Here is a 23628-nt window from a genome sequence, read left to right as displayed (position 1 = left end):
CCAGACCAAGGAACTGAACTGTGTAAGCCATGAGCTGCTTTATGCATATTCTATTAAAAAAAAAAAAAAGAACCAGGGATGACACGTATTTGAGATGTGCTCGGACCAGGTGTGCAAGACCCGGAAGCAGGGCGAGTCGCACTGTGTGTTCTGTGCCCCGGAAGAGGTTTTCGGGAGAGGTCACTTCTGGAACGCTTTGGATTGGTTGTTGCAGTACTTTGTTGGTCTCCGATTGGTGGGCTGAAGTCTCACGTGCCAAGGTTGCAGAGTGGGTGCCAGCAGCACCCCGCCTCTGCCCACCGCCTGGGCCCCCTGACTCCCTTAGGGTCTCCAGTATGGATTTGTCAGGCTTTTTTTTTTTTTGGCTTTTTGGGTCACACCCAGCGATGCTCAGGGGTTACTCCTGGCTTTGCACTCAGAAATTACACCTGGCAGTGCTCAGGGGACCATATGGGATGCCAGGGATTGAACCCGGGTTGGCCGCGTGCAAGGCAAACGCCCTACCCGCTGTGCTATCGCTCCGGCCCCACGTCAGGCTTTTTTTGACCTCAGTGAAAGAGATCATCTGCCTTGCCTTATAAACAGTTTCTAATAACGTCCTCCCCCCCCCCCCCCACTGGTTTCCTAGTTCTTGGTGTTTTATATGAGGCATCTTCTTTGTGTTAGTTTAAGTCTTACCGTTTATTATGTAGGAGGAATGATGAGATGTTTGTGCGGAACTTCCTATTCTGTTTTCACCTTGACCTCTTTTAGTTTGTGACCTTCCAAATGATAGTTAAAGGCGCTGCCTGTTCATTCTTTCAAAGCAGAAAACAAAACAATGAACCTGTCAAAGACCTTGTCTGCCTGCCCGCTCAGGGAGGAATTAATAATCACTGACAAGCGTGTCTCTGTGCTTTGAATCTTGCAAACAGAGACTACCTGTTTTGTTTTGTTTTGTTTTTCTGTGTGCCCAGCGGACCCAGAGAAACTATGGTCTTTGCTTGCTTATCTGTTTGAAATGCCCCATTCGAAAATTTTGGTAATTGTGTAAATTGTGTAAGTCTAGTCGAGATCAATGAAACCTCCTCGGTCCTAAATATTTCCTTGAGTACCCTCAGCTTTGAGACATTCTCCTCTACTCCTGCAAACATTCGGTCTGTCTCCTATTGTGGCAATTTTTCTTGTTCTCTGAGATTTTATAGAAGTGGAATGATAGAGAATCTAGTCTTGTATGTTATCTTCTTTCACTTGGTGTAATATTTCTGAAATTCACCTATGTTCCTTGTGTAGTAGTTTGTATTCCAGGGTAAGAATTGATCTGTTTATCTGTCTATTCACTGATAGATATTGATTGCGTCTGGTTGGGTGTGCTATGAATGATACTGTTGTGAACATTCCTGTCTATGTTTTAACGGGGACATATGCTTTCCTTCTCCTTGGGTAAATACCTAGCACTGGAATTGCTAGGACCCAAGATAAATTCACCTTTAACTATAAGTACTGTTACCCAGTGTTTTAAAGTGACTGCACCCTCATCATCCTCCCCAGCCACATACGGGTGTTGTTTTGCTTTCCACCTCCTTGGAAAACTTGGAACTATCTTTTTTTTGGGGGGGGTCACACCCATCAATGCTCAGGGGTTATTCCTGGCTCTGCACTCAGGAATTACTCCTGGTGGTGCTCAGGGGACCTTATGGAATGCTGGGAATTGAACCTGGGTCAGCCATGTGCAAGGCAAATGCCCTTCCCACTGTGCTATGGCTCCAGAAGGGGCTATCATTTTTAATATGAGCTGTTTAAATGGATCTGTAATGGAGTCTTTCTGTGGTTTGAATTTATATTTCTCTCTTTACAATTTTTTCTTTTGTATTTGTATTTGGGCCACACCTGGCTATGCTAGGACTTACTCCTGGCTCTGAACTCAAGGATCACTCCTGAATTTGCACTCAGGGATCATTTCTGGTAGGGCTCAGGGGCCATGGTGGTGCTGGGTATCAAACCCGGGCTGGCCACATGCAAGGCAAGTGTCCTACCTACTGTACTTTTGTTCTGGCCCCTGTATTTCTCTATTGAAGGGCATTTTCTGTGTTGTTTAGCTATTTCTACAAGTTATTTTTGTGAAAATCTGTTAGCAATTTTTGTCAATTTTTATTTTTATTTTTTTATTTTATTTTATTTTTTTTTTGCTTTTTGGGTCACACCTGGCGGTGCACAAGGGTTACTCCTGGCTCTGAACTCAGGAATTACTCCTGGCAGTGCTCCGGGGACCATATAGGATGCTGGGATTTATACCCGGGTCAGCCGCGTGCAAGGCAAATGCCCTACCTCCTATGTTATCGCTCCAGCTCCAATTTTTGTCAATTTTTAAATGGGGTTATTTGCCCTCCTTCTATTAATTTGTGTCAGTTCTTTAAACAGTGGGTCTTTAAGCCCTTTGTAGTAGCATGTTCTGCTATCTGATGTCCTTTTGTTATAACTATACTTTCAGAGAGCAATTGTATTTCATTTTTATAAAGTCTACATGATTATTTTTTGTTGTTTATAGTCTAAATATTTGAGATTCTGTATAAGAAGTCTTGGCCTAAATATTAGGAGGATTTTCTCTATTTGGGGGTGGGGCGACATGCTACAAATACTCAGAGGCTGTTTCTGACTTCATGCTCAGGAGTGACCCTTTTGGGGTTTGAGGGACCATATGCAGTGTCAGGGATTCAGTCAGGGTCAGTGAGATGCAAGGCATCTCCTCTCTCCAGTTCTTGTCTATCCCATACCCCATAACCCTTCCAGAGATTTAAAATTTTTATTATTTTTTGTGTTGGGTTAGGATTCACTTGGGGTAAGTTTTATATAGGAAATAAGTAGTGAGTTGAACTACATTTTCCCCTTAATTGATAGATACTTGTCCCTGATCATTTGTTGACAAGACTATCATGTCTCCTTTGAACTGTCTTGAAAATTTTATAAACAGTCAGTTGAGGATGCAATTGGGGAGTCACTCTTTAAAAAATTTGTTTTGCTTTCATTTTGGGGCCACACATGGCTGTGCTCTTGGGAACCACTCCTGGTGGCCTTGGGAGTCCATATGGGCTGTTGGGATCAGACTGGATTGGCTGAGCGAGTTCCCTACCTTCTGTACCTCTGTACCCTCCCTTTGTCTGGTCCCAGAGTTAGCATTGTGACCCAGACTCTATAATGGAATTCAAGAAAAATCTTGCCATCTCCCCATTTAGAAGCTGTGCCTCTCTATTCGAGTCAGTGATTTTTGACTTCCCACTCTTCAGTGCACCCATAAAAGGCAACGGCAGAAGGGGAAAACTTGAGATCCTCGTTTCACTAAAGAGTGAGTGTGGTACATGCCAACTGCTGCCCACCGAGTAGCCACTTGAACAAGATGTACGATTGCAACCCTGAATAATAATGAAGATGAGGTGGGCATTTACCCTGTGCCAACATCATTCTATGTCACATACGTTGATGTCAGCCTCAGCAGTTCTATGAAGCAGATACTATTATTATTGCCACCTCTCTTTCCCAAGTGAGGAAACCGAGGCATGTAGAGTGTAGATGCTTAGTTAAATACTACAAAGAGTGGGTGAGATGGGGTTTGTCACTCGCTGTCTGGATCCAGAACTACTACCATCTCCTTCTCCTTCTCCTCCTTCTCCTTCTCCTTCTCCTTCTCCTTCTCCTTCTCCTTCTCCTTCTCCTTCTCCTTCTCCTTCTCCTTCTCCTTCTCCTTCTCCTTCTCCTCCTCCTCCTCCTCCACCTCCATCTCTTTCTCCTCCTCCTCCTCCTTCTCCTTCTTCTCCTTCTCCTTCTCCTCCTTCTCCTTCTCCTTCTCCTTCTCCTTCTCCTCCTTCTCCTTCTCCTTCTCCTTCTCCTTCTCCTTCTCCTTCTCCTTCTCCTTCTCCTTCTCCTTCTCCTTCTCCTTCTCCTTCTCCTTCTCCTTCTCCTTCTCCTTCTCCTTCTCCTCCTTCTCCTTCTCCTTCTCCTCCTTCTCCTTCTCTTCCTACTCCTTCTCCTGCTGCTCCTCCTGCTCCTCCTCCTCCTTCTCCTCTATCTCCTCCTCTTTCTTGGTCAGCAGCATACAAGGCATGCACTCTACCCACTATGCTATCTCTCTAGCTTTGGGTTTAGAACTTCTGTCTTCAACCACCAGACTAGAGCGATAGTACAGCAGATAGGGCGTTTGCCTTGCATGCAGCCTACCCGGGTTCGATTCCTCTGTCTCTCTCGGAGAGCCGTGAAAGTATCCCGGCAAGCTACTGAGAGTATTCATGTACTGAGAGTACATGGACTCCGCACCAGGCTGTTTTCACTTGGGACACCCCAGAGGGGGGCAGGTGGAAACCCTCCCCACCCCAAGGGACCCAGTCCTGGCAGCCGACCTCACTACACATCCACTGTCACTTTCCAGGCTGCTTTCTGGACTGCGGAGTGACACATTATAAGATACTTCCTACCCATTTTACATAATTACCACACCATATTTGATGGAGTTCAGACAGTAGGCAACAAATCATAGAGAATAATACATATATATTATGTATAATATATAATACATATATAATATTATGTATTATATATGTAGAGAGTAATACATATATATTCTGTATTATTATGCAGAGTCTCTTGCCCCCCCGCCTGACTGTCTTCACCAGGACCCCTCTGAGGGGGTGGGTTGAGTCTCCCTCCCTGCCCCAAACAGAGCTCCAGCAGCCGAAGACCTCCAGAACCCAGCCACATCCATGCTCAAGGCTTCGTGGCTGTGCGACATCTTATAGCCTAGTTCTTCCTCTAAGAGAACCTGGCAAACTACCAAGTTTCCTGCCCACTCGGGAGAGCCTGGCAAGCTCACTGTGGTGTATTCATAAGCCAAATATAGTAACAATAATGGGTCTCATTCCCCTGACCCTGAAGAGCCTCTAATGTGGCACCGTTGGGAAGGACGAGTAAAGAGAGGCTGCTAAAATCTCAGGGCTAGGACAAATGGAGACGTTACTGGTGCCCGCTCGAGTAAATCGACGAACAACGATACAGTGTATATATATATGTATATGTACACTCATATGTATATATATATTTATACATGTATATATCATGGGATGACAGTGATACTGTATATATATATGTATGTATATATATATCACTGTATCACTGTCATGATTTACTTGAGCAGGCACCAGTAATGTCTCTATTCCTCCTAGCCCTGAGATTTTGTTTTTATTTATTTATTTATTTATTTATTGGTTTTTGGGTCACACCCGGCGATGCACAGGGGTTACTCCTGGCTCATGCACTCAGGAATGACTCCTGGCGGTGCGCGGGGGACCATATGGGATGCTGGGAATTGAACCCGGGTCAGCCGCGTGCAAGGCAAACGCCCTACCCGCTGTGCTATCACTTCAGCCCTGCAGCCATGAGATTTTAGCAGCCTCTCCTTACTCATCTTTCCCAACGATTGGAGGCTCTTCCAGGGTCAGGGGAATGAGACCTATCATTATTGGCATATTGAATACGCGATGAGTAGCTTGCCAGGCTCTGCATGTGCGGGCAGGATACTCTCTGCAGCTTGCCAGGCTCTCCGAGAGGTATATATATACTGTCATCCTGTTGATCAATGATTTGCTGGAGTGGGCCCAGTAATGTCTCCATTCATCCTAGCCCTGAGATTTTAGCAGCCTCTTTTTTTTTTTTTAAATTAAACATTTTATTTATTTTATTTTTTTAAATTTATTTATTTTTAATTAGAGAATCACCGTGAGGGTACAGTTACAGATTTATACACTTTTGTGCTTATACTTCCCTCATACAAAGTTCGGGAACCCATCCCTTCACCAGTGCCCATTCTCCACCACCCGTAAACCCAGCGTCCCTCCCACCCTCCCCAATCCCATCTCCCCCCCCCCCCACCCTGCCACTGTGGCAGGGCATTCCCTTCTGTTCTCTCTCTCTATTTAGCTTCTACGGCCCGCAATAAAGGTGTTGAGTGGCCGCTGTGCTCAGTCTCTAGCCCTCATTCAGCCCGCAACTCCCTTCCCTCACATGGCCTTCAACTACAATATAGTTGGTGATCGCTTCTCTGAGTTGCCCTTTCCCCAGAACGTGAGGCCAGCCTCAAAGCCATGGAGTCAACCTCCTGGTACTTATTTCTACAGTTCTTGGGTGTTAGTCTCCCACTCTGTTATTCTATATACCATAGATGAGTGCAATCTTTCTATGTCTGTCTCTCTCTTTCTGACTCATTTCACTCAGCATGAAACTTTTCATGCCCATCCACTTAACTACAAAATTCTTGACCTCCTTTTTTCTAACAGTTGCATAGTATTCCATTGTATAGATGTACCAAAGTTTCCTCAACCAGTCATCCGTTCTGGGACATTCGGGTTTTTTCCAGATTCTGGCTATTGTAAACAGTGCTGCGATGAACATACATGTAGCAGCCTCTTTTTACTTGTCCTTTCCAATGGTGCTGCATTCAAGGCTCTTCAGGTTCAGAGGAATGAGACCCATTATTGTTACTGCATTTGGCATATGAATACGCCACGGGGAGCTTGCCAGACTCTTCTGTGTGGGCAGTAAACTCTCGGTAGCTTGCCAGGTTCTCCAAGAGGGAGAACTAGGCTATCAAAGGTTGGGAGCTTGTTTTTATAGTCTCTTGATGTTGGTCATTGATGGGATTAAATAGCACCGTGGGCAGTTTCTGGGTGTGACTGCCTAGCTACTGGAAGATGGGGAATCTGGGTGGAAGAGACCCACTCCTGATCCAAGCAGCCTTGGAGATCTCGGCTCCGGGTTTCACACACCTGGGTTCCTCTGCAGGTTCCTTCATGCGTGACGCTCGTTTGAATGCATATATATTTCTTTTTTACTGGAGTGTCTTTTATCTATGTTATTTGATATGACAGCAGGGATGAGCACTGCACATGGGTAGGGAGTTAGGACAGACAGCTGTTCATAGATCTTCTGCCACAGTCACCACTCAATGCTGGTTGTGCTCTATGAAGCCAGGAAATGAGCAGAGTGAGATTCATTAAATCCCCTGCCATATTTATGAGCTACCGTATTTCTTGGGTCCTGGTAGCTTTGCAGTTAGACTTTTGGTGTCCTTTTTATCTTCTAATTTAATTTTTAAAATTACAGCTCAGGTAGCATGATTATAATAACGTTAAAGTATGGTATTAATTCGCAAGATTTCTGCAGCACCCTCCCTTTCTCCCCACTACCACCAGAGTGCCCTCAACCCTTCACCACATTCCCTATGTCACCTCTAGTCTAATCTTGTTTCCTCCTACCCTTCTCATGGCTGCTTGGTAATGTGTTTTATGATCCAAGGCCAAGGGTTTTCATTGTTCCATACTGTCTATTTCCTTGTTTTGTCTCTCTGTAGTCTACAAATGAGTGAGGTCATTCAGTATTTGTCCTCCTCCCTCTGACTTATTTTACTTAGCATGACACACCTGCCAGTTGCATCCGAGTAGCAGCCAACTGCATGATTTCATCTTTTCTTACAGCTGTGTAGTATTCCATTACATATAGAGCCTATAACTTCCTCATTCATTAACCTGCCATTGGACATTAGGGTTGTTTCCATATCCCGGTATAGTCCTAAGCTCTACACGAACATTAAGTGTATCTTTTCAAATTAATGTTTTTGGATTTGGGGATTTGGGGGCTAGGTGCCAGGAAGTGGAATTGCTATATGGGAGTTCTATTATTTTTTGAAGAATCCATTTAGTATTCTTTTTAATAAAAAAGTATTTGTCTTAAAATGATCTTCCACGGCTTCCTGCAGGTATTTCTTTGAATAATTAACATACTTCCTTAAAAAAATAGGGAAGAATTAAATGGAGCAAGGGATCTCATAGAATCTTGGGTATTACGGAATATTTGATTTGCCTTAAAGCAATCAGGGGCGAGTCTGTAAGAAAAGCAAACCCCTCCACATAGGAATGTGAAGTCCATGCTTTTCATCACTATAGGATTGTCCCTGATATTTTTCTCAGACAGAAATTCCATTAGTCATAGAAGAGTGCATGGACATGGTCCAATGTCAACGGAACCATCATGCTCTTAGGGGGATATTTTATCAGTTGCATTTGTGTGGTAGATAAAGAGTCATGTGAAAGGAAGCTATTGTATTTGGGGTTTTATTTTGAAGTGCAGAAACGTAACTTGCCAGAGCCAATGTGAAGGCTATTCTCACTGAGTTTGGAATATTTTAGTTGCTTTCAGCATTGGAAGTCAATATTTATGTTACATATTATACATTATTCTGATATGAATTAAATGGAATGATCCATTATGAGTTTTTATCTTGGTACTCCTGGCTCTGTGCTTAGGGATCACTCCTGCTGGAGCTCAGGGAACATTATGTGGTAACAGGGATCAAATCCAGGTTGGGTGCATCAAGGCAAGCACCTTACTCACTGTACTGTCTTTCGGCCCAAGCTATGAGAATTTCATGAAATAAATTTCACTAAGGAAAATTTGTCTAAAGTCCAGTTTGTCTTTTAGGTAGACTATTAACATCTAGGACCCTTGTTGAGTCAGCAAATTTTATTTGCTAAAGTAAACTGTTTCCAATTTTTGTGTGGGGAGGGCTATGGGGGGGCAAGGGAGTCCAGTAGTTTAGTCAACATTATTAGAAATGCATAATTGTACTCTAGCAAATCACAGAAAGTAGAATGATGTTGACTGTCTGATAGCCTTTTAGCATTCCACAAGTGATATTAAAATGTCTCCAAATAATTGTGAAAACTTGGCGATTATAGCCAGAATAACCAAACATTTTGATTCTAATTTTTTTTAAGTTCTTGAGTCATACCTGGTGATGCTCAGGGCTAACTCCTGGCTTTGCACTCAGGGGATCCTCCTGGCAGTGCTTGTGGGATGATATGGAATGCCCGGGATTGAACCTGGGTTGGGTGTATGCAAGGCAAGCTCCCTAACCACTGTACTACCTCTCTAGCCCCTGGTTCTAATTCTTAATACTAAATCATTTTGTGATTTGTATGATTCATCAATGTGATCAGGTCTCATTGAGGGTTACATATATTAAAAATATTTATTTTTAAAAATCATTGCAATTTTTAAACCACTATCTTAATTTTATAATTAAAGTAAAATTTTAAACTTGAAAACTGTTATTCTGTGTCCAACCTATCAACTATATACTTCTCCCAGTTCCTTTTCACATGTATTCATATGATTAGAATAATGTTATTTCACTCAACTATAGTTGATGGTGTCTGGGTCTGCACTGTTAAAGTGTATCAACCCTTTCCACTTTATTTAGGGAATCAGAACTATAGAATTTGGAAGTCCAATGTAGACTAGTTTATTCTCAGGCTACAGAGTGCTATGTGTGGCCAGTTAGTTCATTTAAATTCATATTTGTTAATGCTGGTTTACCATATATTATAGATTACTGCATATCCCTTCTACCAAAGAATACCTTGGAAGTGATTTCTATCTCTGTCAAAGTCACTTCTTTAGCTACCTTTCTTCTTTCATTACCTTTATTTTCCATTGTATCACTGTCATCCTATTGTTCATCGATTTGCTCGAGTGGGCACCAGTAACGTCTCCATTCATCCCTGTCGCATGCTAGTGTAGCCCAGTGGTGTGTTGGGGGCTCTTTCAGGATTAGGGGAATGAGGACTGTTGTTGTTACTGTTTTTGGCATATCGAGTACGTCATGGGTAGCTTGCCAGTCTCTGCTGTGTGGGTGGGATACTCTCGGTAGCTTGCTGAGCTCTCCGAGAGGGACGGAGGCTTTTGGGGTGGCCTCTAGTCTCCTTTACAGGTGGCCCCAGTCTACTGAATGCAAGTTTTTGGTCAATTGGCATGTTGTAATGATCTGCACACTGACAATCACGCACCTGCCTGTGTCTCTGGGCAGCACCTGGGACATTTGTGGCCTCAGGTTGATCTTGAGGTTGATGGAGTGTGCTCGGAGGTTGTTGAGCAGCTGGCAGAGCAGGACCCTATCGCGGAGGGTCTGTGCCAGGTCGAACACCCGCGCTGAGTCCGAGGTCATGCAGTGGTTGGCTGACAGCACCCCACAGTAGATGAGCCACTGCACGCACTGCTGCCATGGCTCTTTGTCCAATGGCGTTGTGATTTGTTCCGGCCGGCAGGCAGTGATGCTGCGGCCACTGCCGTGGTTTCTCTGTGCCCCACTGATGCAATTCTGTCCGAATCTTGCAAAACAGCCGGCGATGTCCATCAGGAATCACGCGTAGAGTTCCAGCAGGGATCACCATAGAGTTTCATGCCTGGTGTGGTGAGCTGCGCGTTGTCTAAGGCAAGATGGTGAGCCAGGTTCAGGAGAGTGCGAGGGGTTTGGGCAGCATCAGTACCATCCTGCTTCCAATTAAATATGGTGTGGCAATTATGGAAAATGAGTAAGGCGTGTCTTATGATGTGTCGCATGGCCGTTTTTGTGGCTGCGCAGTTTAGAAATATGTTCACTCATACGTGAAGCTCGGCCCGAGTGTGTGGAGAGGGGCCTGGAGCGTGGTGGCAGTTGGGTTGTGGAGGTCGGTTGCCAGGGCTGGGTCCTTTGGAGCGGGGAGAGCTCTCATCTGCCCCCTTCTGGGACACCCCGAGTGAAAACAGCCTGGCACAGAGTCCGGTGGCGTGGTTATGGGAAGCAGCTGTGAGTTCTGGATGGTGGATGAAGAGGAGATTATCTGGTTATTCTTCAAAATTTGCTAATTCTTGAATATATTCAGTAGAAAAATGCAATAGCTTTTCATGATGAATATTGTCCAATACTACTTTTTGCAAAAATGTAAATGTATTATTATTTGGTGAGGGAGCTTGACCCACATTGGTAAGTGCTCAGGGGCTATTCTGGGCTCTGTTCCCAGGAGTGACTCATGTTGGTGCTCACGGGACCATACGGAGTACTGGCAGTACTGGGATCAAATTGGGATCCACCATATACAAGACAAGTGCCTTTCCTCTCTACTATAATTTCTATGACCTGGAAATGTATAATTTTTATGTTAGACAATATGGCAGTTGCTAGCCACATTGTGTCAACTAAGTACTGGAAATATAACTGATGTATTGAAAAACTGAATTTAATTTTATTTCATTCTCATCAATTTTGCCACATGCGGCTAGTGGCCATTGTATTGGCAATAAAAATGTAGATTTAAAAAAAATCCTCCCTTCATAATCAGGTCATATTTATGTTAGAGGCTTTCTGTATACCACATGAAAAAACCCAAGCCTTTATTTATATATTTATATATTAATTAATTTTATTTTCTTTTTCAGCCACACCGGTGGCTTACTCCTGACTGTGGTCAGGGATCACTCCTGGCTGGATTGGGGGACTATATGAAGTGCAGGGGATTGAACCCGGATTAGATGCATGTAAGGCAAACACCCTATCTGATGTACTGTCGAACCCGGGTTAGATGTATGTAAGGTAAAAACACCCTACCTGATATACTATCGAACCCGGGTTAGATGCGTGTAAGGTAAACACTTACCTGATGTACTATTGCTACCGCCCATACATACCAACCTTTATTTATTCTTTTGTTTGACTCATTGTGGTCCTCTCTCACCTGGATCACTTATCTAAGTTCCTTCATTTAATTCAAGTCCTCTTCAGCTGCAGAGAGTCAGAGCAAAGTCACAGTATTTAAAGTACATGTAGGAGCTCGCCATGAACTGGGAACTGTCCTTAGTACTTTACCTCGGTTGGAGCAGCCGACCCATATAATCACTGAGTCAACATTTTACACATGGAGAGAGTAAGGCACTTGTCTCAGTTGACACTGGAGCAGATAAAAGAGTAGACACTTGATTCCAGGCAATCTTGCTCCAGAAGCAATGTGCTTAGCCACTCTGATAATCCACTGTATGCTGTGCTGGATTGTCCCTCTGTAACTAAATTCTGTAGACTCAGGATTTGGAGTTAAGTGTGGAAGAAAAATTCAAAATAGAAGAGACGTTGCCTGTATCTGAGAAAACAGTTTCCAGTACCGGCAAGCACTTCCGGCACCAAATGCTTGTGGGTGGCAGCAGACGAAGCACATGGGCGTTTTCCGTTGGGTGGCTTTCTCAGTGCGCAGGTGACATGGGTGTCCTGGGCACAAATGTTAACTATTTTCATCGAATTGAAAACATAAGATCAAAATATGAATAACTTTTTCTGAAGTGAGACTAACCTATTTAGGTACATTTATCAGGTTGTTCTCCCCCCACCCTCCACCCCCAATGACTCATCTATCGGTTTTAATTTTGGTAACTTTTTGAATTTTGCAGAAATTTCGAAGTGCTTCGGTGGGGGCTGAGGAGTACATGTATGACCAGACATCGAGGTAGGTCCTTCCCAGAAGAGGTTTAGAAACAGACACCAATCCTTTAAATGTGAAGAACTTTTTTCTCTATATGCTGATTTAACAGATCAATTTCCTTTATCTTCACTTCTTTTCCTTATACAAATGACTTCTACATGACTATTTCCAGTCTTAGGTAATATGTTTGAGCCCTGTACCTTTCCTGTTCTTGGCTGGCCAAGCATTTGTCTTCAGTGTCCCTCTGAACTTTAAACAAATGTACTTACTACCCAGCATGTGCCCCTGGAATTCTCTCTCTTTTTCTCTTCTTTCCTTTCCTTCCTTCCCTTTTTTCACACCTGGTTTCTACTTTCATTTACTCTTTGCTTAATGTCACGCTCCTTCCAGCCCCCATAGGAGAGGTGGGTTTGCCTGCTTTCCTGATACTTCTTCATGGCCAGTCCAAGTTTATTCCAAGTACCAAATGTTCCAACCCACCTGCCATGTTCCGGCCAACTTCATTCATGTTCTCTTAAACAATTGCAGTGTAACTGGTCTCCCTGTCAGCACTACTTTCCCCTTCCATTTCACTGGGCATATCCCAGGTACCTGTACTCCCTACCCTGCATTGTTGTATTATGTATCACAGTTGTGATAGGAATCGGGAGGTGCTCAGGGCCACCTTAGACATTCAGTCATTTTAGGATCAAGAGTTAGGACATTGTTCACTGACTTTAAAAAGATTTAAAAATATAACAGTGTATATTGCTTGCATCAAATGCAAGGGGCTGATGAAATACAAGGGGCCCATATGATTTTGGAGGAAATAAATGTGGTGTCAAGACACCTTGCTCTTCATTTAGTAAATGATACACCTTGCAACTGAGACACATAACCAGAAAATGGGGTGTATTGATGGTTGGGTGTATATTGAAGGGGCTGTGGGAGTGGGCAAGGTAGTGGAGGGAGCAAAGCTTCATAGAAAATTGAAGTGGATTTTGAAGGGTTCCCAGTAGGTGTTTCCCAGGGGAAGAAGGAAGATTAAGTACATTCTAAGAATAGAGCCCAGGTATTCTTAAACCTGGGTTGTGACTTGGAGACAAGAGAGAATAATAAGAAATGATTTCCTTTTCCCTGTATAAAACTTACCTGTGATTATGCCTTTCAGACAAGATTAAATACAAATTTCTTGTGAAGGTCGTCAGGTCCCTGCTGTGCTGGTCCTTCTTTCCTTTGACTTTATCACTCCATATTTTTTGTCTCGGTACTCATTTAGTTTCTTGCTCTGTTTCTTCCTCATTGAAGACTACCCATAAAGGTCCTGCTCCCATCTCTGTCTCTTTATGTCATCCTCCTCGGATCTACCCAGCCAGAATTTGGTTATGGAGTAAAGAAGTGGGGAGGGAAAGGTTGGGGAGATAGGGTTCTAATTTTTTTTTTCTTTTTGGGTCACACCTGGCAATGCACAGGGGTTACTCCTGGCTCTGCACTCAGGAATTACTACTGGAGGTGCTTGGGGGACCATATGGGATGCCAGGGATTGAATCTGGGTCGGCCGCATGCAAGGCAAATGCCCTACCCGCTATGCTATCCCTCCAGCCCCAGATAGGGTTCCAAATTGCCCCCTCCAATATAGAGGCACCTCCTCCATATTGACCTGATCTGGTTCTTTTTTGCTGCTAATATCATGTAGTAAAGTGGGTCCATTTCTCTGCCTTCACTTGGCTGTGCAAGTAGGATGACAGGTCTTAGTCTGTGTTATGGATAGGCTTGGGGGTGCAAATCGCCTGAAATTATGTACAAAATCATTTCTGTTTATATGTGCTTTTTTTTTCCCTTGGAAGAGACTAATAGACTCTTGACGTTTTTCCAGTGTTCTGCTTCCCAGACAAGTTGTAAGTGACTGGCCTAGGCGATTCCTCATATCCTGTCCAGATCTAAATTTTTCTGACTCACTGACTATATTGAAATTGCTTTCTTCAGGCAAAATGACAGTGGAATTGGTTCTGTCTTGAATGATTTATTTCTCACTTGCTTCTCTGACATATATTCTGAAATTTGCTTCCTCTACCAGCTTAAGCTTCAAATTTTTACCAAGAGGACTGCTTTTTTACCCTCCGAATTTGTTCTCACTATGGAGTTTTTTAAATTAAGAATTGCAAAAATATCTAACCTACAAAGCAAGATTCGTTTATAATCTTGCAAGCAGGTGATTTTTAAGAGGGAAATTCTGAGAGTCACATTTACACCAACCTTCCAAAGACTAGCATATTGATAAGCTACAAAGTTGATAAACTCAATGAAGAGCTTTTGATGATTCAGAGCTATTCAAAGCAATTGTTATTGTATCATCACTGTACACCACCTTGCGGTGTGCAGAAATAAATATTTCTGAAAGAACCTGTTAAAAACAAGACCTAGGGTTATTATACCTGTTACTCCTTTTGAACAATTGCTATATTCTTCATACTTAGGGGAAAATCTCAGTTTTTGATTTGTCAGTTGAATCACATCATAAAAATATCCCAGAAATTCCTTAGATCAGGAATCTGCAAATTTTTTCTGTAGTTTGCAAGAGAGTAATTATTTTGTTTTTGGTTATTTTATTATTATTATTCTTGTTATTGTTGGGGCTGGAGTGGTAGCGCAGCGGGTAAGGCTTTTGACTTGCACACGGCCAACCCGGGTTTGATCCCTCTGCCCCTCTCAGAGAGCCTGGCAAGCTACTGAGAGTATCTTGCCTGCACGGCAGAGCCTGGCAAGCTACCCGTGGCATATTTGTGCCACGTCTCACAATGGAGACTTTACTGGTGCCCGCTCAAGCAAATTGATGAACAATAGGATGACAGTGACAGTTATTGTTATTGCTATTTTGGTTTTGGAACTGAACCAAGAACTGCTCAGGAATTACTCCTAGTGGGGCTTGAGGAACCGTATGTAGTGCCTGAGATTGAACCCGGGTCGGCCTGGGCAAGACCAGTGCCTTAACCTATGTCAGAGAGTAGTTAGGTTAAATTGAAGCATCACACAGTCTGCCACAACTCCTCATCCCTGCTGGATGGAGAGCAAACAGCTAAAGCAACCACAGACCAGTCATAAGTGAAGGGATCAAGGGCAGAGCACAGTGGGCACGGCACTTGCCTTGGAGGTACTCAACCCGGTTAGACCACCCCATATGTTCCCCCGAGCACTGCCAGGAGTGATTCCTGACCACAGAGCCTTGAGCATTATCGGGTCTGGCCCCAAACTAAATGATAAAAAAATAAATAAAATAAAATAGGTGAAAGAATAAAGCTGAGTTCCAGCAAAACTTTATTTACAAGATGGGCTTGAAACTGCATGTGACCTGAGTACTGTTGAATGCAAAGTCCTGATTTAGGGCAGCTACCCTGTTTCAAGGTCTTTTTCAGCAGTCTTGAAAAACAAAAACCCAAACTAAAAGCCTCTGAAAAAAAACAATAGCAACAAAATCCATATTACTTATGAAGGAGCTGAGCTTTTAGTAGCCAGTGTTTGCATTTGATGTGATCACATTTTGGAATGTTTTGTCTCATTTTATTTTGGCCTTTTGATATGTTTGTAGAGAGAGTTACTGGTACTTGGAATATCTTAATAGGAACAAAAGAAGGTTGGGGGGTTGCTGGAGCGATAGCACAGTGGGTAGGGCATTTGCCTTGCACGTGGCCGACCGGGTTCGAATCCCAGCATCCCATATGGTTCCCTGAGTACCACCAGGAGTAATTCCTGAGTGCAGAGCCAGGAGTAACCCCTGTGCATTGCTGGGTGTGACCCAAAAAGCAAAAAAAAAAAAAGAAGAAGAAGAAGGTTAGGGTACAGATGAGTCGATTGAGAGCATGTAGCATCTGGCTGATAGCTAGGATCAAAGTGACACATGCTCTCCATTCTTAAGCTTTGAGCATTGCTGGTCGGTCGCTAAGACATAGCCGCTTCCCCTTGCCCTGCCTTGTCATTGGTTAGGCACCCCGTGGACTTTCTCCCCTTCCCAACCATCTGGTTTATGGGCCACTATTATAAATGCTGTATACGTTGGGCCAACAGTGACCTTTGGTCTGGTCTCATCCCTATTACGGTAGGCTGTGTTTTGTCTCTGAAATAGAGCAAATATTGGTTAATATTCATACAAGCAGCTTCTGATATGCAATTGATCAGGAAGGCAGATGGGTGTGTGTGAACCTGACCAGCTCTGTTCTCTCTCCACAGTGACACGTTTCAGTACACCTTAGAAGCCACCAAGTCTCTCCGACAAAAGCAGGGGGAGGGCCCGATGACCTACCTCAACAAAGGCCAATTCTATGCCATAACGCTCAGCGAGACGGGGGACAACAAGTGCTTCCGGCACCCCATCAGCAAAGTCCGGGTAGGGACCTTGCTTCTCAGCCAAGCACGGGGAGGGGCCGGGGAACGGCTGCCCCTCAGCCCTACAGGAGGGCCTGGAAAACATTCCAGAACAAATGTCCCAGAATCGGGGCTGGAGAACTTATTGGTGTAGCGTTTATCATTTTAATCAGTAACCAATAAACCCCAGGAAAGGGCCATGGTTGAAACACACATTCTGATTGTGTCCAAAGGAATTTTCCCAGCTCCCGTCCTCGCCCCCTGCTCGCTGCGGTTCTTGTTTTCGTTCCATTGATCTTAGATTTTCAAGTAAGTCGTTGTGGGTCTGAGCAGATCACTGCGGTGGGGCGGGGCTGTGAGGGGGGAGGAGAAAGGGGGCCTCGGTGCCATTCCATAAAGGACACAGCCATTCATTCCACGTCCCTGGGCGCTTTGCAGCTCAGGGTAGGCGCCTTTTGCCCAGTGACTGAGGTATGTTGGGAGGCCCCCTGGGTGGAGGAATTCTCACATTCACAAGTGTGAGTCCCGTTTTGTGGGAAACGAAACTGCCCTGGCAGACTGCCAGCTTCGGGCATGCTTGCTTCTGCCAAGAAAGGAGGGCGCCACTAATCCCTCTCCACTGAAAAGGAAAATCAGAGCAGGGCACTGGGGAGGGACTTGGGAAAACCATTCACCCATTCACTCGAGCCCCCTCCTCCCCACCCCAGCCTTTCTGGATCTATCGCTGCTCCTCTGAAGCTCCTCGGAGCACTAAATGAGGTGTACCAGGCCCTTCTGCCTCGGGTCTCACACAGCCTGAGTCACCCCTTCCCAGGTTTCTGTGCAAATGTACCCAAAAATGAAGAAGAAGAAGAGGAAGAGAGTCCACTGCCCGCTGGTCTGCCTGCCTTTCAGAGTACGGGGGGAAGTTCTCGCATTGCGCATCTCCAGTTGAGCAGGGCTTCCCGCTTCTGTGTTATTGCGGAAGGCCAGGAAGGACGAGCCTCATGTTTCCATCCAGCTCGCTTCCTCCCAAGCAGTCCAGTCCCAGCAGCTTTCAGCTGTGGAGAACGAGGGCAAGATGTGTGCCCATGTCCCACTTAAAGCTGAGGGTGCTGCAGTGGAAGGAGCCTGGTGAGCCGGGGGTGGGTGGGTCTCAGCTTAGAGTGTCCCGGCCCCCGGGAGGGATTCTGCTCTCTTCCTCATCCTCCTCAGAAGAGACACAACATTGCACCTGCTGTTTATTGAGAGTCTTGTACATGCCGGGTGCTGACGAGCAAGCTGGGTGCACTCAACGGTCCTCTGAAACAGTTTTCTTTCCCTCTCCCCTTCTTTTTTTAATTTTTCGGTGTTAAGCTGATGAGGAGTCACACACATTCGATTGTGGTGCCTGAAGACTCGGTTAGGATGTTGCCCGGCAGTCGCACCCCGTAGTGGCAGGGTTACACCCTGTTTGCAGGCGGTTGTGCACTCATGCAGGGTCTGATTCTGTCCCTCCCTGGGGACTACAGAGTGTTCATCCATGTGCCTGCTGGGGTCACTTTCCAGGGTGTGGCGGTCACACAGCTCCAGATGTGGCGCTGGCACACCTGGCTGGGTGCCAGGGCACACGCTCTGTGAAGGCGCTGGCAGTTCTGAACAGCAAAGCTGCTGGAGGGTGTTTGGCACACCTAGGCAGCACTGGGGGTCAGACTCACGGCCTCGTGGCTAGAAGGCAGAGCCCTCCTTGGGTCTCCTATTATGTTTATAATAACACAGGGAAGAAAAATTGGCCTCTTTGAAGCTCAAGACTGGCCAGGTTTACATAACTGAAATATGACGAAGCTGGGTTATATCCCAGACACTCACACTCTTTAACCTTCTCTGAGCCACTGTGATGCGCTGTGTTGGGTAGCGGGGAGGGCTGGGCTGGTGGGCAGAGGGATTTCAGGCTGGTTTCTCCTCTAGCTCTCCTAGACTGGATCCTCTGCACCTCAGGGGTGGATACTTGGCAAGCTGACAATGGGTCTATTTACTTTTAAAAAAGTCCCAGGGTTGGGGAGATAGCTTACAGGGCTGGAACACATACTTTGCATGGCGGAGCCCCTGGTTTGATTCCTGGACCACGTGGCCCCCTGACCCCCACTGGGAACTCTTCCTGCTTCCCCTGCCCTGCTAGTCTTGCAAGTCATTGTGTGACATAGACCTTATCAACGCCCTTCACAGCACCCTGGAAAGATGGTGGGTGGGTAGCAGCCAATAGTAAACTTGCTTTCTCTTTTGATCACACCCAATGATGCTCAGGGTTTACTCCTGGCTCTGCACTCAGAAATTACTCCTGGTCATGCTTAGGGGACCGTATGGGATGCGGGGATTGAACCCGGGTTGGCTGTGTGCAGGGCAAATGCCCTCCCTGCTGTACTACTGCTCTGGCCCTACCAATAGCAATTTTGAGTGTGGACTCTTCTGTTCCTTTGAAGACATGGAAATTATTTCAAGTGGAAAGTTTATTTCCTCCTGTCCTGTTTTGGCTGAAATGAGAACATGACACCCACAACACCCCCGCAGAGCATGGAGTGTCTCTCAGAGGATGCTCTCATTTCTCCAGTTCTGGGAGAATGGGCAAGATGCAGGAAAGAGAGAGGAACCAGGAGCTGCCTTGCATCCATGTGTGAGAGCTGGGTTGTATTCAGTGTCTACCACGTAGGCTTGGTCATTGCACTTCCAAACTGTCTTTTCCTGGACTACTGAAGATGAGCAACGGGATGACAGTGACAGTGACTAAAGAATTAAACATCCATACCAATAATATGACAGAATTGATGCTCATTTAGTCATTTCCTTCAAGGTTTTTTTTTAATTATTATTATTTTTAAAACCACTAAAAAATACTAGGGGGCCAGGCTGTAAACTTTTACACATTGGAGGTTTAAAGAAACCTTAGTAAATTATTTGGAATATGGAACATTTAAAAAAAAAACTTTTACACATTGATTTGCGGAAGGAAGGAAGGAAGGAAGGAAGGAAGGAAGGAAGGAAGGAAGGAAGGAAGGAAGGAAGGAAGGAAGGAAGGAAGGAAGGAAGGAAGAAGAGGGAATGACTGGCAGAACTCACGGTTCTGCCAGCTCAGCCAATGGTCCCTTTCCGAGCATCTCTCTGCCTTTGGCATTCATGCTGTTGTGAACTCAAGGAACCCAGCTACATATGGTTCAGCTTGTTAACGACGTGTGTTTGAGTCATACAGGTGCATATGTCTACACTAGCTTTTCTAGCACATATTTCCTTTCTGGCACAAGGAGTGTTCCTCCAAACATTGGGAATTAAGCTGGTGAAGTCAATGAATGGAAAGGCACTACCCTTTGCAGAATAACTGTAAATAGCAAAGTAAATGCTACAAAGGAGATGTTAGTAAAGAATGGGCACCTATGGCATACTCGCTCAGAGTTGCAGGAGAACATCCAACAAGTTTTTGGATAAAGTGAGAATGAGCTGGATTCCTGATACTTGAAAGGAGTTTGGGGGTTATTTGGGTTTTGGTAACATTTTCAGCAGGTAAATGACAGTGAATTACCATCTCTTTAGTTCAATGGAGCTATTTCTCTATGAGAACTGAAAGGAGTTTGGCATTCTTATTTCTGCAGGCTCATTTTGTAAAATTTGCTTATTAATTTTTTTACAGGCTCAATTTAAAAATAATCCTCATACTTTAAAAAAAATCAGCACAGTTTCCTCGGTATCTTTTAGCCTATGGGCTATCTGTAGCATAGCTCTGTGTTCTTCAGTAGAAATTTGTCTTTATAGTTCTTGTGTTATGTTAATGATTATAGCAGGTGGCTCTTGGTCAGGCCAGAGACAGATGTTTGCTCTTTACAAATGGCATCCCAAATGCGATGTTTTTAAAGCTTTTCACACATGGGCTTGTTTTTCAATAGGAGCTAAAATATTTTGGGAATTTCCACTCGCCTACAAAATTATTGATTTGCTGATCGCAGGTGTATCTGAGTGGAGCTGACTAGTTGAAGGGTTTGGGATTCTTTACTCTCTCTAAACTGGATTCAGCTCCCAACCCTCATTTCAATTGGCCTCTTGTAAAGCAGCACGAACCACACATCTGAGCTTAAAGAATTGGAAGGGCAGTTTCCAAAGCAACAAGAGCAACATCACAGACCGTACCTCCCTCCCCTTTGGCTACAACTCCCAGAACTGGACACTGAGGCAGCAGTTACACTGTCCTGGAAGTAAGCTCGCCCCATCTCCCCCCCTGCAGAGCGTGGTGATGGTGGTCTTCAGTGAGGACAAGAACCGAGACGAGCAACTGAAATACTGGAAGTACTGGCACTCACGGCAGCACACGGCCAAGCAGAGGGTCCTGGACATTGGTGAGTTGCCTCAACCTCCCTGTCTGGTCTTTGATGAAGGACATTGACGTCAGCATGACATGATGAGTGAGCCCCGAAGTCCATGCCACCAGAACATGCATTTCCCTCCTGGCTAAGACTTTCCATGCAAATTACCCCCAGAGATCAGAATCAGGCGCAAAGCACCTTGGGTTCTTTGAGAGAGAGATGACCTTGGCCGGGCCATGTCCATTTCTATGGCTTTTCATTTAGTTTATTGGAGGGGGGTGGCGGGTACACTCAGCAGTGTTCAGGGTTTACTATTGGCTCTGTGTTCACTCCTGGTGTTCACAACAACCATATAGGATGTTGGGGATTGAAACCAGGTTGGGTCACACGCCAGGCAAGCATCCTTACCACAAACCTATCTCTCCAGCACCCATGTCCATTTCTAGAACCCATTTTCCTGTCTGCCTGGGATCGAAACTAATGGGTAGGAATGACTGGCCTGATTTGCATAATGACCTCAGATTTAGGACTTCTCAGAGACATGGGGAGGTCACATGACTAGACAGCATGTCCCGAGCTTGGCATCTCCTTCCCGTGTTCAGCTCTGGCTCACCCTTGGTGGAAGTAGCTCCTGGGGGTCACTCAAATCAACTATTTGAGAGCCCTTCCCTGGCCGCAAAGGGCAAACACGGCAGCTAAGTGTCCTCTCTGGGATCTTGGCTACTCAACCTGCTGTGCAAGCCTGGGATGGATCTCCTGGGTTGTTCCCGGTGGTTCCATGGTGGGAACTGCAAAGGCTGGAAGGCACCGCCAGGCAGTCCAGACATGAGCCAAAACAAGAATGTGCCGGTGTTCCCCGTGGGATTAGAGGATCAAAGGGAGGAGGGGGTGGGGGTGCGCAGCCACCCAGCAGGATCTGGGACCACAGACGGAGCTGCTTCCTAATGGGAGGTAGAACCACAGGGCAGCTGCTGCCAGAGAGCTGGTAGGTGCCAAGAGTGGCCAAGGGGAGTGGCCTCCTTCCTCCTGGCCTCTCCCGGCCCCACCCCTGCTTCCCATGGACCAGCTTCACCCCAGAGCCTGAGGTCTGTGACCCGGGCCCATGCAGCTGGTGGGAATCGAGCCTTGCAGCTAACGGGGGAACTTGGGAATCTATTATTTATTTATTTATTTTTATTTTAATGAATCACTGTGAGATGCAGTTACAGACTTTCGTGATTGCATTCCAGTCAAACAATGTTGAAGTACCCATCCCTCCACTAGTGCCCATTCTGCACCATCAATGTTCCAGTATCACTCTCCTCACTCCCCCTTCCTACCCCCTGCCTCTGTGGTAGGCGCATTCCCCCTTACTCTCTCTGTCCTTTTGGGTGTTATGGTGTGCAATACAGGTATCAAGCGGCCATCATGTTTGGTCCATAGTCTTTCAGCACTCACTTACTATCCCGACCGATCCCTCCAATTATCATTTACTTAGTGCTCCTTTCTCCATCCCAGCTACCTTTTCCCCCAGCGCATGAGATCAGCTTCCAAGCCATGGGGCAATCTTCTGACCCTAATTTCGACTGTCTTTATGTGCTAGTCTTCTATTATATTACTTTATGGGAATCGTTTTTAAAGACCCCATGGGGCTGGGGAGACAGCTCAGAAGGCTTTGCATGCAGAACCCACCTGGGCTGAGCCCTGGCACTCTTGGGTGTATTCCTCTACCCCAGGCAAATAAGATGGTCATTTGTCGATTTCTAATTAACTTTAATATTTGTTTGACACCCCTGTTCATAAGAAGTCACATCTCATTTATAGGTTGTTTGGCCCTGTCTTGCGGACCAGTAGGGAGGGCCAAGGAAGGTCTCTGTGGTGGTGGCATGGTTCTGAGGCATTGAGAGGATTCTTTCCTGGTCTCTCACCCAGGGGTTTTTCAGACCTTGCATTGTGAGGCCCAAAGTCTCAACTAGGCCTCAGTTTGTTTCCCCAGAGCAGGAATTGCAGTTTCTAGTAAACTCCCAATTGAGTAATTCACCTAGATAAGAAACTGGGAAGTTGGATCTGGCTAGTCATGAAGGGTCCCTGCACCCTTCTTGGAAAGAACCCCACATCATTACTGGTACCTGCTGTCTAATTGCTGACCACCATCGTAATAGGGCAACGCTAAAAATAGACCAGTATATAAATCGCTTCTTAACTGAACCCTATATAAACTGCTTGTCATCTGGAGTTGGGGCCCTTGTCAAGACTCCACTATGTTGGATGAGACTTGGACCCTAGCTCGAGCTAGCGCTGGCTCAGCTAGTAATAAAGTTCCATTGCTTTTGCATTATCGTGTGTGGACTTGGTCTCTCCGCAATTGGGGATCTGAAACTTGGGCACAACAGCATTGCCGTGTTGCTGGAAGGCCTGACAGAAAGGGCAAGGCTTGGGGTAGGATCAGAGACTGCTTATGGGCGGGTGGAAACAGATTACTAGTTTATCCTGTAGAATGATTTTACCACTCCACTTTGCCCAGATCCACACACAGCCGTTTATTAACTAGTCAAATATATTTATCCACTAAACAGGAAAAGTGAGGCCTCGAGAGAAGGCTCTCTGTTTCCTCTTCCCAAGTGACTTGTCCTCTGATAATTACTGTAAGAGCTTGGATAAAAATATTCTTCACCTGGTAGTACCCCAAACCTCTTAAATCA

At 45.3% G+C, this 23628-nt stretch overlaps 1 protein-coding gene across 1 annotated transcript in view; it reads left to right on the top strand.

Moving 5' to 3' along the window:
• The window catches only part of GRHL2 (grainyhead like transcription factor 2), a 105265-nt gene that overhangs the window by 12544 nt on the left and 69093 nt on the right, over positions 1-23628 (top strand). Inside the window, exons 4-6 of the mRNA XM_004607690.2 lie at positions 12274-12329; positions 16509-16665; positions 20869-20980. Coding sequence (XP_004607747.2) covers positions 12274-12329; positions 16509-16665; positions 20869-20980 — 325 coding nt within the window. The remainder of the gene's footprint in view (positions 1-12273; positions 12330-16508; positions 16666-20868; positions 20981-23628) is intronic.

The sequence above is a fragment of the Sorex araneus genome, chromosome 2 (genome assembly GCF_027595985.1).
Source record: "Sorex araneus isolate mSorAra2 chromosome 2, mSorAra2.pri, whole genome shotgun sequence".
NCBI classification, from domain to species: domain Eukaryota; kingdom Metazoa; phylum Chordata; class Mammalia; order Eulipotyphla; family Soricidae; genus Sorex; species Sorex araneus.
Note: the sequence above shows the minus strand (reverse complement) of the source record. Positions and strands in the feature narration are given on the sequence as shown.